This window comes from Cygnus atratus, chromosome 2 (genome assembly GCF_013377495.2).
Source record: "Cygnus atratus isolate AKBS03 ecotype Queensland, Australia chromosome 2, CAtr_DNAZoo_HiC_assembly, whole genome shotgun sequence".
Lineage (NCBI taxonomy): Eukaryota > Metazoa > Chordata > Aves > Anseriformes > Anatidae > Cygnus > Cygnus atratus.
The window spans coordinates 1197501-1211837 of NC_066363.1; the positions used below are offsets into that span (position 1 = coordinate 1197501).

The 14337-nt window shown below is 67.3% G+C and overlaps 2 protein-coding genes across 3 annotated transcripts in view; one reads left to right on the forward strand and one right to left on the reverse strand.

Moving 5' to 3' along the window:
* Positions 1-9134, forward strand: part of SETD2 (SET domain containing 2, histone lysine methyltransferase) — a 69640-nt gene extending 60506 nt beyond the window's left edge. The window contains exons 20-22 of the mRNA XM_035554421.2: positions 7770-7850; positions 8047-8148; positions 8342-9134. Of these exons, the coding sequence (XP_035410314.2) occupies positions 7770-7850; positions 8047-8148; positions 8342-8503 (345 nt within the window). The 3' untranslated portion in view covers positions 8504-9134. The remainder of the gene's footprint in view (positions 1-7769; positions 7851-8046; positions 8149-8341) is intronic.
* A 571-nt stretch (positions 9135-9705) lies between these two features.
* LOC118251838 (tumor necrosis factor receptor superfamily member 16-like) lies at positions 9706-14008 on the reverse strand. 2 transcript variants are annotated; one of them, XM_035554422.2, is made up of 6 exons: positions 13682-13883; positions 12702-12837; positions 11856-12242; positions 11031-11253; positions 10797-10927; positions 9706-10193 (listed from the first exon to the last, which is right to left on the reverse strand). In XM_035554422.2, exons 1-6 carry the CDS (start codon positions 13739-13741, stop codon positions 9889-9891), a joined length of 1242 nt encoding a protein of 413 aa, XP_035410315.1. In that variant the 5' UTR covers positions 13742-13883; the 3' UTR covers positions 9706-9888. The 2 variants fall into 2 exon arrangements, with proteins under 2 accessions (XP_035410315.1, XP_050564827.1); XM_050708870.1 differs by having other exon boundaries at positions 9711-10193; positions 10797-10942; positions 13682-14008.
* Between the last annotated feature and the right edge of the window lie 329 nt (positions 14009-14337).

The window sequence follows — 14337 nt, forward strand, 5'->3', positions numbered from 1 at the left end:
TCCCAGACCCAGGACTGGTTTTGTGTTAGATACTGGAGGCGATGTCTCCCTGCTCTGCTGCGGTCCCTTTCCCAGGCGTCCCATCTGCTGCCAGGATCCCGAGGGTTAATGCAATCCCTGCAGCGCCTCCGAGCACTTGAGCTGGGATTCCTGGAGAGCCGACATAAACGACATTATTTGCAAATATTTATCTGCCTGTAAAACAGTTAATTAGAGAATGAACTAAGACCTGGCACACGGCTGCTCCGCCGCTGAGTGTTTACTTCTGCGACTCCGCGGAGGAATCCAGAAGAGCCCTGTAATGATTTTTGTCCCGGGTCTGCCTCTCGCATCCCGCTGCCGTTCGGGGAACCTCGGGACCTCTCCGGGGTGCAACGGAGCCAACAGTCACGTCCCTGAGGGGGTGAACCCACACACGCGTGCCTTGCTGGATTTTTAGGTGCTCTCGGGGAAACGCGTTCAGTAGCGTGAGTTTGCAGCGTGGCTGCGTGCTGCGGTGCCGTGGCTGTGCTTAGCATTAAAAATTCAGCTCGGGGAGCTGTGCGGACGCTCCAGATGGCTCGGACTGCGAGAGCAAGCTGGGCTCTTCGAGGGAGAAATCCCCCTGGGCTTGTGCGTGGCAGCAGGGTGCAGACTTCCAGGGTCTCAGCGGTGCCAGCCCGACGGCTCCTTCGGGGTAACACCCTCTGCTCGTCGCACAAGGAGCTTTTTAGGTTGTATTTAAGCTTGGATGAGCTGGTTGGGTTTACCCCGGCGGCTACACGGACAGCTCGGGCTCCTCTCTGAGAGGTGTTGCTCTCGTGGCCGTGCGAAGGGGAGGAAAACCGTGGGCCTGGTGTCTCCAGCTGGCCGGGGAGCGAAATCCCAGCCTTCAGGTGCACAACTTGGCCGAAGCCACCCGTACCTCGTTCCTAAATGAGCACCAGACACGCAGTTTTGGCTGACCTTAGGCTACGTCTTGCCATACGGCGATGCGTTTCCGCTCACTCGAGAGCTTTAACTCTTTTTCTTCCCGGGCTGCACCATCTCTGGGCTTTGGGGTTTCGGTCGTAGCAGCAGCGTCGGATCCCCGGGCGTTCAGCCCGAACGCTGCTCGCGGTACGGCGCCTCCACAAAGACACTTTTCTCAGCTTCCGCCCTGTGTGCTGAAGCTGCAGCCTCATTCCTCGCATTTCTTTCCTCCTTTTCCCCACCCCGCACCTTTTCCGGGGTCAAACCTCCAGCCTGGAGGGCCGGCAGCTGCCGCTGCTATTCGGGGCTTCCCCGGCGGCGAGGCACCGCTCACGCCGCGCGACCGGCGGAAACTCGTGCTGGGAGTATTTAATTTCCTCGGGAGCATGCACAGCACGCCTCTCAGCATCATCTGTTCGCTTCTTCACACCTGCTTTTGCCTCCTGGAGCGCACAGAGAGGCCGGCAGCGTTGGAACGTCTGCTGGCAGCATCTCCCCACGCCCTGCGTCGCGGGAGGGCACCGGCGCAGGCTTCTCCTCCTGATTTCTCTGGATTTCCCCAGCCTCTGCTCCCCCCGCTGCCCTCTCCTGCTCCCCGTCCTCCCCTCCCGCCCCGACCCCAGCCTGCCTCTCCCTCCGTAGCATCGTTGCCATCCCCTCCAGCCCCGCTCTGCCTCGGAGGGATGCTCCTGGAAGGCTCGGGGTTGTGAGTGCCACCAAAGCTCTGCTCGTGTCCCTTTCTTCTTTTCCGGTGTTACCATTTCCCTGGCAGGCGGCGCAGCTTTGGGCTGCAGCAGCGCTTTGCAGGGCCTCGGAGGAAGGAGCTGTGGAAGAGGAAGGGCAGGCTGAAGCCTTGGAAAGACCTTTGGGTGATGGTAACACAGATCCGCCTCATCGCATGCCTGTGGTACTGTATTTCCGTCCTAACCGTGGCTCTCCAAGCAGAAAGATTTTTAATAAGGCATTTTTTGTTAGAATAAAGGTTAATCTCAGCGCAGGGACAGACGATCACCTTTCCACAAGGAGCAGCTAAGGAAGCGTTTCTCCTCTTCCCTCTCCCCAGCCTCAGGCACCGATCTCCCCTCGGTCTGGGTCGAGGTGCGCGGGCACGGAGGCGGCAGCGTGGCGAGGCTGCCGGTCGTTACGCCCCCAGCACCAGTCCGGGCGGCCCGCGCGGGGTTTACGAGCGGCACGGTCGCGTTGTTTGCTTCAAACGGAAGAGAAAGCCCCGGGAGGCGTTCGGGGTTGTGTTCCACCCTGGAACCACAAGCAGAGCCCCCCGTGCGGGGGCTGTGCCGCGGCACCGCAGGCGAGAGGCGAGCAGCGCGGGCGGCAGCGGGGTTTTGGTGCAGGAGCTGCTCGGGGCTTCCCCATCCCTCGGGCTTCTCGCTCCGACTGGCTCTGGCTGCGGCACCGGGGCATTTTTCAGCCCTCACGGAGGTTTTCCTCCCACCCCGCCTTTCTTCTTTGTTTCTACTCGAGCTCCAGGTCGGCTTCGCCTCCCGGCTCCGCTCCCCTCTCCGCCAGGCGCGGGGAATATCCGCGGCCGTCCCCTCGCAGCGTGCCCGCCACCCATGCATGTCTCGGAGGGCAGCGATGGGACCTCCAGGAGCCTTCGGTCCCAGGTCTCGATGCAGCAGCAGCGCCCAGTTCCGCTCCCAAACACAACCTCGCTTCGCTGCTGGCAGCGCCGCCACCTCCCGCTGCGCCCCGCGGCGCGCGCGGCGGCTCCAGGAGCTCCTCGCGTCCTCCACCGGGCAACCACTGCAGCGACCTCTGCACCTTCATCAGGGGCCCCGCGTGGCCCTGCTGAGTTTCGTAAGGGTGCTCGGACGCCTATGCAGCCCCTTTTAGGGCCACGTCCCCGCTCTGGCTTCTCCTGGCCCTCGGCACCGCTGCGTCCGCGAGCGACACGCGCGGGGAGCGCTCCGGCACGCGCTCGCTGGCAAGGCGGCGGGGGGCTGGCTCCCTCCATCAGTTTTTCCGTGGAAAAGGAAACGAATCCTGCCTCCGACAGTCGGAAAAAACGCTGAAATTCGGAATTTTCATCAGAGCGGAGAGAGAACAAAGGGGTTTGCGTTCTTTAGGAACGCATCATCGGGCGCTGCTCGGGCAGGCCAATTAGTGCCTGTAATTTATAACATCCTTTGACCCCCGGAGGACCAAACGAAAATCCCGCTGTTGCACAGCTGACCCGTGCAGGCAGGAACTCCTTCCTCGTGCCGTCCCCGCAGGAGCCGGCGGGGCGGACGCGGGCGGGTTGGTGCTGGGCTGTGGCGCTCCCCGACCCCGGGCACGCGTGGGAGCCGGGGGGGGTCAGCGGGGTCGCGCTTCGCTGCTTGGTTCCCTGCTCTTTTTTTCCGTCGGGGTGCGCTCTCCTGGCTGGCTGCGGCTGCTGCGGAGGCAGAGCCAGCCCCGGCCCTTGCCGGGCGCTCCCCACCTCGGACCGGGGAGCTCCGGCTGACCTCGAACATCCCCGCAGCGGAGGGAGCGCGCGTGGGTCGACGCCGCTCGCTTCCAGCGATCGCCAGAGCCTGGGATCCGCACCCGGGGCGCAGGGCGAAGGAGAGGCGAGGCTGGGACGGGGCTTCCCGAGCTGCTGGCCCTGCGTGGGCCCAGAGTTTCCTCCCCCCGAGGCTGCCGGAGGAGCACGTGTTGGTGGGCGCCGCCGCCTGCGCTGCCGTTCATCCCCTGCTGCCGCAGATGGAAGGGGAGAGGGCGAGGCGTGGCGGCGCTTTGCGTGCGGCTCTCCTCTTCTTTTAGGGGCTGGGCGGCCTCGCCTGGTCCCGAGCACGCTTCGGAGCCTTGGTCCAGCTGCCAAAAACGCGTCTCCTCCTCCCCGCGCGTGGGCAGCTCGCTGCAGGTGCCCCCAGCTCGCCCCTCGCCCGGCTCCGCTTCCCGAAACGCCCCCCACGGTCACCTCGCTCCCAGCGTGCCGGCTGCGCTCTGCCCGGGTGATTTTTAAGGCTGTTTCTGCTCGTGTTCCCCCCGAGGGAAGCGCCGGGGCTGCTGCTCACAGCTTGGTTTTCTGGCTTCCATCACGCGCTCCCTGCGTGCGGGGTGCCTGCGGCGGGGCTTTCCCGTGCCGTGCCGTGCCGTGCCGGGGGAGGCTGCTCTGGAAGTCGTCTGCGACCTCCCCGCGTGTCTGCTGCTGGCTGCGCTGGGATGATTTAAAGAAAAAAACAAACAAACAAACAAAAAAACCCTCTCTCTAGGCTGATGTTGCTCAGACTCAGGCTGTGTGTGGGACTCGAGTGCTTGATGGCACCACCTCCATTTCTGCACCGTGTGTCCCCCGGGGAGGGAGTCCGCAGCCGTGCCGTGGGCGCTGGGCACCGGGGAGCGTTTCCCTCGTGGCCTGTGCCAGTCTCGCTCTGGCTGGCGAATCCTCGAGCTCTGCCTCGAGGCACTTTGCTTTCCTATCAGACTCGTGGCCAGGAAGGTTTGGGGTCTTGCAGCCTTCGCCTGAAGCCTCCCCCCCCCGCAGAGCCCGGGAGCTCCTCGCCGCCGCGGAGCCGGGCCGAGGGCGCGCGGCTTTGGCTCTGCGGGGCGGCAGCCGGGGAGCGCCGCCGCCGAGTCCTGTCGTAACTCGCACCCGGAGCCCTCGGGGGAGCGGCGCTGCCCCGGCTGCTCCCTGCTCCCCGCCCTGAAATCCCTCAGATAGCCAGCTGTGCTTCCAGAATAGCCTGGGCGAGGGGGAGACCCTCCAGGAACCGGCGGGGCGGGGAGGAGGAGAGGCCGGGCTCTGCCGCGGCGAGAAGTCCCTCGGCTCGGCTGCGGCTGAAGGCTTTCCCCCCGCTGATGGAAATCGCGAGTTTCGCGTCCTCGGTGCAGCAACATTTGCTAAAACCTTCCGTAAAAGTGGAGTTCGGGGGCGCTTCCCTCCTGCTCGCCCCCCTCCCCGAGCATCTGCTGTGCTCCCCGCTTCGCTGAGCCGCGGCGGAGCCACGCACAAAGCGTTTTGGGGATACGGCGTGGGCTCTGGGGAGGGCGCCGTCAGCGGGGGCCGTGGGGCAGCTCCCTCCCATCCTCCAGGAGCTGCGGGCTCCTCGTGAAGCCCTGCAGGACTCGGCGAGACCCTCGCCCGCCAGGTACCTGGGGGCTCGCAGGTAAACCTGGCCCGAAAGCAAAGCCGGGATCCTCTCCCCGCTCCTCCCAGCTGCCATCCCCAGCGAAATCTCTTTTTGCACTCGGGGTGTCCAGAAGCGACCCCGCTGTGTGACCGCCCCGTTCCCGTAGGGCCGTTTGCCGGCTCCGGGTCCCTCCCCTCTCCGTGGGGACGAATGCTCAGCACCCCTGGAGCCGCATCCTGCTGCGGCAGGCCCCTTCCAAGAGGCTGAGCCAACTCTGAGCAGCCGAGAGTGGCACGCGGGGACACGGGGACACGGGGACACGCCACGAGCTGTGCCGTCGGCGCGGGGCCGGGCGCTGCCGCGCTCCCCGGTGCCTCCCGTGCCCTCGGTGCCGAGCGGGGAGCCGGCGCGAAGGCATCTGCTCCCCATTAGCGGCCGTTTGATGTAGGTACCCGGGATGAGGGAGGGGAGAGGGCTTTGATGTGCGGCCAGCAGAGCCGGCCCGGCGCTAATTCACTTCGCTGGGGAGAGCTCCCGGCCGTAAAAGTGCCCCGGCAGCGTTTTATTGAAGCCCCGCGCTGGTTTTACGGCGGGACTTTTCGGCTCTGCTCCCCAGCCCCGAAGGCCTGCTTCCTGCGAGCTGACACGCATTCTTCGGGCGCTTCCTCGGGGTGAAGTTTCTCCTGCTTTTTTTTTTTTTCAGTGGTAAACGCTTACAAAAAAAAAAAAAAAAGACAAACAAACCGTTTTGCAATTACACAAGCAGCGGGCAGGCCCCCCCCAGCGCCGCTGCTGCCCCTCGGCAGCCCTTCCCCTCGCCACGTCTCGCTCTCTCCATCTCAGTCGGAGCAGCACAAAAGCTCCCGAGCTGCTCCCAGGAAAGCACGGGGCTGTGCAGGAGGAGGTGTCGCCCCCCCCCCCCCCATAGCTCAGCCTCCGAGGAAATCCCGTGGACGTAGGGCGAGCCCCGTGGGCTGTGTTTGCGGGGTGGGTGTTGCTCGGTGGTGGCACGATCCGGGCGTCGCAGGGATGCTGGGCGGCACCGGGTTCGTCCCCGCTCCGTGAAACAGGTGGAGAATTACAGCCGGGAGCTGGCGCCTTCGCCTCGTGGGCTTGGTGCTCGTGCGGCACTCGAAGGAGCGGCCAGAAATTCCTCCGGAGTCCCCTGCCTCCCACCTCGGCTGCGTGGAGCAGCTCCGTGAATGCCTTTTGCAAGCCGCCTGCTGCTTTCGGGTGCTTTCCAAGCTCTTCCTGCGTGGCTGGCGCCCGGTGCAACGCGCTGCTCCGTCCGTCCGTCCGTCCGTGGGTCCCTGCTGCGGTTCGAGGGGGCGTGCGGGTGGCCGGAGGGCAGAGGGAGCAGCGCCAGGGAATGAGGGCAGAGCTCGACGCTCGCTCCCAGCGCTGCTCCGCGGGGCTGCAGCATCGCGTGCGTGCTCAGCACGGGGCCGCGCGGTGCCAGCCCGGCCCGGCCCGGGCCAGGAGGAACCCTCCGCTCTGCCACGGCTCCGGCTCGCCCGTGCCGGGCTTGGCCGGGGCAGCCGCTGGGATTTGGGATGGTGCCGCCGTGCCGGCGAGGGGAGGAGGAGGAGGAGGCTTCCGCCGGCGTTCCTGGGATGGCCGAGCGCCGCAGCCGAGCGCCTGGCTTTGATTACGGCGCCGAAGGAAGGCGAGCGTTGCTCAAAGCGGCCCCCGGGGTGAAGTGGGACGGGGTGCAGCACGGCCGCGCGCGGGGCGCAGGCGGTGTCGCCCCGGCATCTGCCCGTGCCGGGGGCTCTCGGGGTGCCGGCTCCGGCCGTGCCCCGGCTTCGTGCCACCGTTCGCCCAGCGTGCCGGGCATGGGGGGGGGTGGGGGGGGCGGCTCCGCTGCGGGCTGGAGCAGCGGCACGGCTGGGACAGAGAGGGGCTTCTGCAGACAACCAAATGCTTTCCACCCGGCAGCATGAAGTGCCAGGGAGCCAACAATTAGGAGAAAGTCGCCGATTCGCGTTCCTCTAATTGCGCCTTCACATGCATGAAATAAATGGGGGGCGGGGAGGGGGGGGGGGAACCCTCCGGATTCCTCCCCCCTCGCCTCCAGCTAGACATATTTCAGGCTAATAACGGAGACCGCAGAGCTCGACCCCTCCCTCCCCGGGCCAGCCTCGTCTCCCAGAACCAGCCCTCGCCGTGCAGCCATTTCCCAAAGCGAACAATAGGGGCGAGTCGGGCCGGCGCGGCCCCGCTCCTCCCGCTGCGCTCGCTCGCGGCGCGGGGGCGGATTCGGGGAGGCGGGCAGCACGGCCGTGCCCCTCTGGTGGGGGGGGGTTTGTCCTTGGGTGCATGGGTTTGGCTCCGGGGAAGGGTTAAGGGACGCCGGGGACGTGGGCTGGCGGGATGGGTGCCTGCGGCTCCGTGGGTGCGGGCTTCGTGGCGAAGCCCCCGGTTTTGGTAACGCGGCGTGCTGCTGAACTCGCGCTTTTTTGGCTGCCCTGCTGGCATTGGAGCTCGTCCCAACCCCAAAAACAAGGTCAGGGGAAGCACAGCCCCCCCGGTGGGTAAGCTGGGAGCAGAGCGGTGCCGTCACGGCGTTCCCTGCTCGGGGGGGGGGGGGGGGGCGAGAGGTGGCCGGGCGTGGGCTGTGCCGCTCCGTCAGCTGGCTGCCGCCCGCCCGCGCGTGTCTATGTCTGGAGCCGGCCCAGCGAAGCTTTGTTAATTATTTTAATTTTTCTGCTATCGTTTTATCTCCCTTTCCCCTCCCCATTCCAGTCTTCCAAGAAGCCCAAGACAGCCGAGGCAGACACGTCGAGCGAGCTGGCTAAGAAGAGCAAGGAAGTCTTCAGGAAAGAGGTGAGCGTCCCCAGGGCCCCGGGGATTGTCACCGCTGCGAGCGGGCGACGTGCCGCCGAGGGGCACCGGCACGGAGCCGCGTGGGCTGATTCGGGGCATCCCAGCGCCGAAATGCCCGTCGTGGCACCTGGCCTGATGCCGCGGGATGGGGAGCAGGGCGGAGGGCTGGCGCTGATCCGCCTCTCCCCCCCCGCAGATGTCCCAGTTCATCGTGCAGTGCCTGAACCCCTACCGCAAGCCCGACTGCAAGGTCGGCCGGATCACCACGACGGAGGACTTCAAGCACCTGGCACGCAAGGTAACGCCGCTCGGGGCCTGCCGCCAGCCTCCCCGTTCTGGAGGGTCGTTTGGGACCAGGGAGGGAAGGGAAATGGGGCTGTTCGTCCAGGGGGAGCTTTAATAAGGGCGCTGGGAAGGGCAGCGCGCGAGGTGCTGGTGCGCGCGGTGCCGCCGCCGCTCCTTGACCCCCCCCCCCCGCCTCTCCTCCGCAGCTGACGCACGGCGTCATGAACAAGGAGCTGAAGTACTGCAAGAACCCGGAGGACCTGGAGTGCAACGAGAATGTGAAACACAAAACGAAGGAGTACATTAAGAAGTACATGCAGAAATTCGGGGCCATTTACAAACCCAAAGAGGACACGGACTTGGAGTAAACCACCACCAACCCCTCCGGGGCCGGGTGGGCGCGGACCCCGTGCCGCCGCCGAGCCCCGGAGGCCGTCGGCTCCCCCCTCCCGATTCGACGCCGACCTGTGAATTTCTGCAGAAGCAGGGCTGTCCCCACGGCCCCCCCCGAGGAAGAGCGGGGTGGGAGCGCTCTTCCCAGCCCGCCCCCCCGCCTCCTCTCCCCAGGCTGACCCGGGCGCCCACCCCGGCGGTGCTGTTCGGCGCGCTCCCCGCGCGCGCATCTTGTGTCACCAAGATCTGTATTATATTTTAACGTATATGTGAATATATTGATAATTTTTGTTTTGTTTTTATTTTATTTTATTTTTTTTTTTTTTTGCTTTTAGCCCAACACGTGCTGATATCACGGGAACACTTTGTAAGGATAGTTTCGGGGTTTTGTTTGTTTGTTTGTTTGTTTGTTTCCTCGTTTTGTTCTGCAAGGTTTAATCTGTTCTCATGTAAATATTCAGGAACAGGCTGCCCCTGGATTTCTGGCAGGCCTCGTGCTATGTTGATAAGATTGATTTTACTGCTTAAATCATTTTACTTTATTCAATTTTTACTGAACTTTTTATGTAAAAAAAATTTAAAAAAAATAAAATAAAATGAAATCAACACCGTACCTGGCCTGGAAAAGGTGCCTGGGTGTCGCAGGAGGCGGCGAAGGGTGGCGGTGGCTCCTCTGAGGGGACCTGCTGGTCGCAGGGGACACAGTGGCCCTCCTCAGCAGCCCTTACCCGTTTGGGGACGGGGACCCCCATCACCCTTTTTGCACCCCTGTGAGCCCCAAAACGCAGGGGCAGCACGAGGGGTGGAGGGGTTTTGGTGTCCTGGAGCAGCTTGGGGTGACCCAGGGGCGCCTCGGGGCTAGAAGGGCTCCTGGCATTTGGCCTCCCTGGTGCTGCTGAGCTTGGGGGCTGTGGGGTTGGCCCCAGAGGGTCCCTGTGTGCTCCTCACCCCACAGACCCCACAGGGTGCTGGGGCAGCCACCTCCTGGCCCCTCGTGTACCCCCCCCCCCCGCCCAGGGCCCCAAGGGCAGGGGGACACGCACGGGAGCAGGGGGGACACGGGGACGGAGGGGACACGGGGACGGAGGGGCCGCGTCCCGGCGACAAAACGAGCGACACCAAGGCCCGTCTGGCTGTTTAATGCACCCCCCCCCCCCCCCAGAAATACAAAAAAGGCACTCTCCCCCCCGACCCGACACTCCTAAAAAAGTACAAAAACGGCTTAAAAAAGAATACATGGCCCGATAAAGCTGCTGGCGGCCGGGGGCTCGCCCGGCCCCGCGGGGCCGCGGGCGGCGTCCCCGGGGTCTCGGCGCCCCCAGATCCTCGCGGTGTCCCCAAATGGCCGTCGGGGGAGCGCTCACACCATGGAGCTGGCGTCCCCCGGCCCCGCCAGGCGCTCGGCCACGTCCTGGCGTCCCACGGCGGCCAGGGCCAGGCAGAGGGCTTCCAGCGTGGCCCCTTCGGTGGCCGCCCAGGCGGCGAGCAGGGTGCGGGCGGGCGCCTGGCCGCGGGCGAAGGTGCCGATGGCTTCGTCCCCGTAGCCCAGGCGGGCGGCCAGGCTGCGCCAGTCGCCGCCGGGACCCCCGCTCTCCAGCAGCCGCTCCACCTCCTCCTGCCGCTGCGGCGGCACCGCGCCGTAGGGACGCCCCTCGGGACGGGGCGCTGGGGGGGGGCGGGGGGGGGGGGGGTCAGCGTCGGCACCCCGAAAAGCAGCGTGTGTGTGTGTGTGTGTGTGTGTCCCCCAACCCCAGCGTTTCTGCTCCTACGGCATCTCCTGGACCTGGGTGTGGGTGCTCCCCGACCACATTGGGTGCTGTCCCCTGCAAGGATCACCCTCACCCCACCAGGACGCTCCCCAGGAGGATGGGTGTCCCCAAATCCCATCCGAGTGCTCCCCAGGGGGCTTCCCAACCCTATCTGGGTGCTCCTCAGGGCACGGGTGCTGCTCCGGGGTGATGCTCCCCAAGGTACGGGTGCTCTCCAGCTCCAGTGGGTGCTCCCTGACCCCATCTGCATGCTCCTAACGCTGCACCCCAACCCCACCTGCGTGGTCCCCGGATCATGGGCGCTCCCCAGCCCCATCCAGATGCACCCTGACCCCCCCCCCCCCCCCCCCGCGTGACCCCCACAACCCCTTCCAGATGCCTCCAGGGTTTGGGTGCTCCCCAACCCCACCCCGGGATGGCCAAAGTGACATCGGGGGACAATTGCACCCCGCTGCCGCCCCCGGGACGGGTGTCCCCAAGGGGCAGGGACGCCGCTCACCCTTGCCGAGCTGGTGGGGCTCCTGCAGGCTGTGGGTGTCCAGGAAGACGCCGCTGTCACTGTGCAGCTTCTCGCCCTCGGGCGCCGTCCCCAGCTCCCCGGCGCGCGCCTTGGCCAGCTGCTGCTTCTGCCTGCACGTGTGCCAGCTGCACGGGCGTCACCCGGCGCCCCCGCCTGCCTCCCCCCCCCCCCCCCGGCACAACCCCCCCTTCCCCCCCAGGCCCCAAACCTTACCACTTGAAGGCCACGTAGGCGAGGAGCCCCACCACCACGGCGGCCAGGATGGAGCAGTAGACGGGGATGATGTCCTTGCCCGTGTCCTCGGGGGGCGGCAGCATGAACTCGGAGGAGGCGGCCGAGGCGGTGGGGGCCGCGCTGCCCCCCGGCACTGGCTGCCGCTGCTGGGGCTCCTTCTGGGGGTCCCCCTCCGCCCGCTTCAGGATCTGCAGGTCCTTCTCTGCAGGGATAAAGCCCCCCCCCCCCCCCCGCCCCAGATTAGGGGAGTCCCAATGATCCAACCCCCTCCCACCCAGCTCTGCTGCCTCAGTTTCCCCTGGGAACGGGGCAGGTTGGGCTGGGGGTACCCAGAACAGCACCCACGGATGGTCCACGCTGTTTTGGGGTGGGAGGAAACCGGAGCCAGCTCTGGAAGGGGGAACGGAACAGAGAGGGCACCCCCCCCCCCCCCCCAGCCCCCCCATCCCCTCCTGGCCACATCAAAGCCCCCGTGCTGGTGCTGCCGGGAGCATCTGCTCCGCGCGCGGGGCCGCGATGACAGCCGCGGGGCGGCAGCTGCCGGGTGACGGTGGCCCCCGGGAGGGGGGCGAGCATGGCTCTGGGGGGGCTCAGAGGGGGCTCGGTGCCTCGGTGCCACCCCCCCACAAACTCACGTGAGCCCCAGGAGGGTGTGGGGCTTTGGGGGACCCCCCCCCAGCCAGGTGGCGTTTTTCTCTGCCACGCGTCCCCGTCCCGGTGCACAGAGCAGGGCACGCGCGCCCTGGGGCTACAGATGGGTAAACTGAGGCACCGGGAACTCGGCCACGTATTTGGGGTGCTCACCCATGCAGAGCGTGTTGGAGAGGCGGCTGCAGGCGCGGATCATCACCTCGCCGGGCCCGCAGCCGGGCTGGCAGGGCAGGCAGGGCGCCTCGGCGCTGCGCTCCTCCGAGTAGAAGCCCTGGGGACAGGGCTGGCACTCGGCATCCTGCGTGGGGACGCAGGGCCGGACGGCGCCGTATCCCTCGCGGCACAGCCGGCAGGGCTGGCACGGCCTCCCCGGGCCCGTCCCGTTGTCGGCGGGGGGCCGGTAATGCCCGCGGGCGCAGCGGCCGGCGCAGAGGGCGTCACGGGCGGCCGTGCAGGGCTGGGCGAGGGGCTGCGACGGGGCGCAGGGGGTGCAGGGCCGGCAGGGCTCCACCGCGCTGCTCACCGCCGAGAAGGTCCGGTCTGAGACAGAGGGGGGCGAGGGGGCTGAGCGGGGCTCGTGGGGGGGGGACGGGGCTGGGGCTGGGGACTGGGACGGGGCTGGGAACTGATACGGGGTTGGGGAAAGGGATGGGGATAGGGACGGGGACGACGGGGACGGGGACATGGATGGGGATGGGAATGGGGACGGGGGGCACGGGGACAAGGATGGGGATGGGAATGGGGACAGGGACGATGGGGACAGGGATGGGGATGGGGACAGGCACGGGGATGGGGACTGGGATGGGAACTGATATGGGGTTGGGGATGGGGACATAGATGGGGACGGGGACGATGGGGACGGGGACGATGGGGACGGGAATGTGGATGGGGACATGGATGGGGACGGGGACGGGGACATGGATGGGGAGGGGGACGATGGGGACAGGGACATGGAGGGGGACGGGGAAGATGGGGACGGGGATGGGGAGAGGCACTCACTCTCAGCGCAGGGCTCGCACTGGGTGTTGGCGCGGCCGCAGGGCACGGCCACCCCGAAGCCGGGGGGGCAGGAGGCGCAGCACTCCCCGTCCTCCGTGTACGTCCCGCTCGGGCACTGCTGGCTGCGCGCCGGCACCTGCGGGGAGAAGGGTTATTTTTTTTGGGGGGGGGGGGGGGGGGTGTCAAAAAATCCGGGTGCCCCCCCCCCAACTCCCTCCGTGCCTCAGTTTCCCCCTTAACCCTGCCCTGCGTTCAGGGACAGATCCTGCACCGCGGAGCCCCAAAACTCACTCCGGCCCCCCACCCCCGTCCCCCCTCAAAAAAATTTTGGGGTGCTCACACGGCGATGCCCCAGCCCCAGCCCCAGCGCCCCCCTCCACGAACAAAGGCGCTGATTGAGGCCCCCCCGGGGCCCCCCCCGCGCCGTGTCTCGCGTGGGTCCTGGCGGGCGGGGGCTGGGGGGGGGGGCGGTCCCGAGGGCCCCCCCCCGGGTCCCAGCTTGCGGCCAGATGGGGACGGGGCGGGGGGGTGGGGGGGGGAGGGGGGCGGCCGCTCCCACGGGGGGAGGAGGGGGGGGGAAAGGGGGAGAGGGGGAAGGGGGAGGAAAACGGGGGAGAGGGAGAGGGGAAAGGGGAGAGGGGAAGGGAAAGGGGGGAGTGGAGAAGGAAAAAGGGGGGGGGAGGAAGGAAAAAGGGGGGGGGGAGGAAGGAAAAAGGGGGGGGGAGGAAGGAAAAAGGGGGGGGGGAGGAAGGAAAAAGGGGGGGGGAGGAAGGAAAAAGGGGGGGGGAGGAAGGAAAAAGGGGGGGGGGAGGAAGGAAAAAGGGGGGGGGGGAGGAAGGAAAAAAGGGGGGGGGGAGGAAGGAAAAAGGGGGGGGGAGAGGGAAGGGGAGAGGGAAGGAATTGCAGAAGAAACCCACCCAGCCCCGGACAAACCGGCGCAACCCAGCCCCGACCCCCCCCCGGCCGCCCCCCCCCCGGACCTGCGGCGGGCAGAGCTGCAGCGCCAGCAGGAGGCAGAGCGGGGCCCGGCCCCGCCGCATCGCGGCCACGGGAACGGGGCCGAGCGGGGCCGAGCCGCGCCCCCGCGGCCGCTGCTGAGCGGGGAGCGCCCGGAGCCGTCCCCGGGCACGGCTCGGCCCGGCTCGGCTCGGTTCAATCCAGCCCAGCCCGGCTCGGCTCGGCTTGTCCCGGCTTGTCCCGGTTCGGCTCGGTTCGGCCCGGCTCGGCTCGGTTGGGCTGGGCTGGGCTCGGTGCGGCTCCCTTAGTCCGGTCCGGCTCGGCTCGGCTCGGTTCAGCCCAGCCCGGCTCGGCTCGGCTCGGTTCAGCCCAGCCCGGCTCGGCTCGGCTCGGCGCGGCCCCGCAGGGAGGGGCGAGGCGCCACGCCATTGGCTGCCGATGGAGGGGCGGGGCTGGGGGCGTGGCCACGCCCGGCACGGCTCGGCACGGTTCGGTTCGACCCGGCCCGGGTCCCGGGGGTTCCCTTCGGCCCGGGTCAGAGCAGTTTGGAACGGGTCGGACCTCCCCGGCCCGGCTCAGTTCGGAGCGGACAGGACCCGGCCGGGCCCTGTTGGGTTTGGCCCGGTTCGGACCCGATCGCTTTGGCCCGGGTGGGACGCGGTGGGGGTGAGCCCTCTCC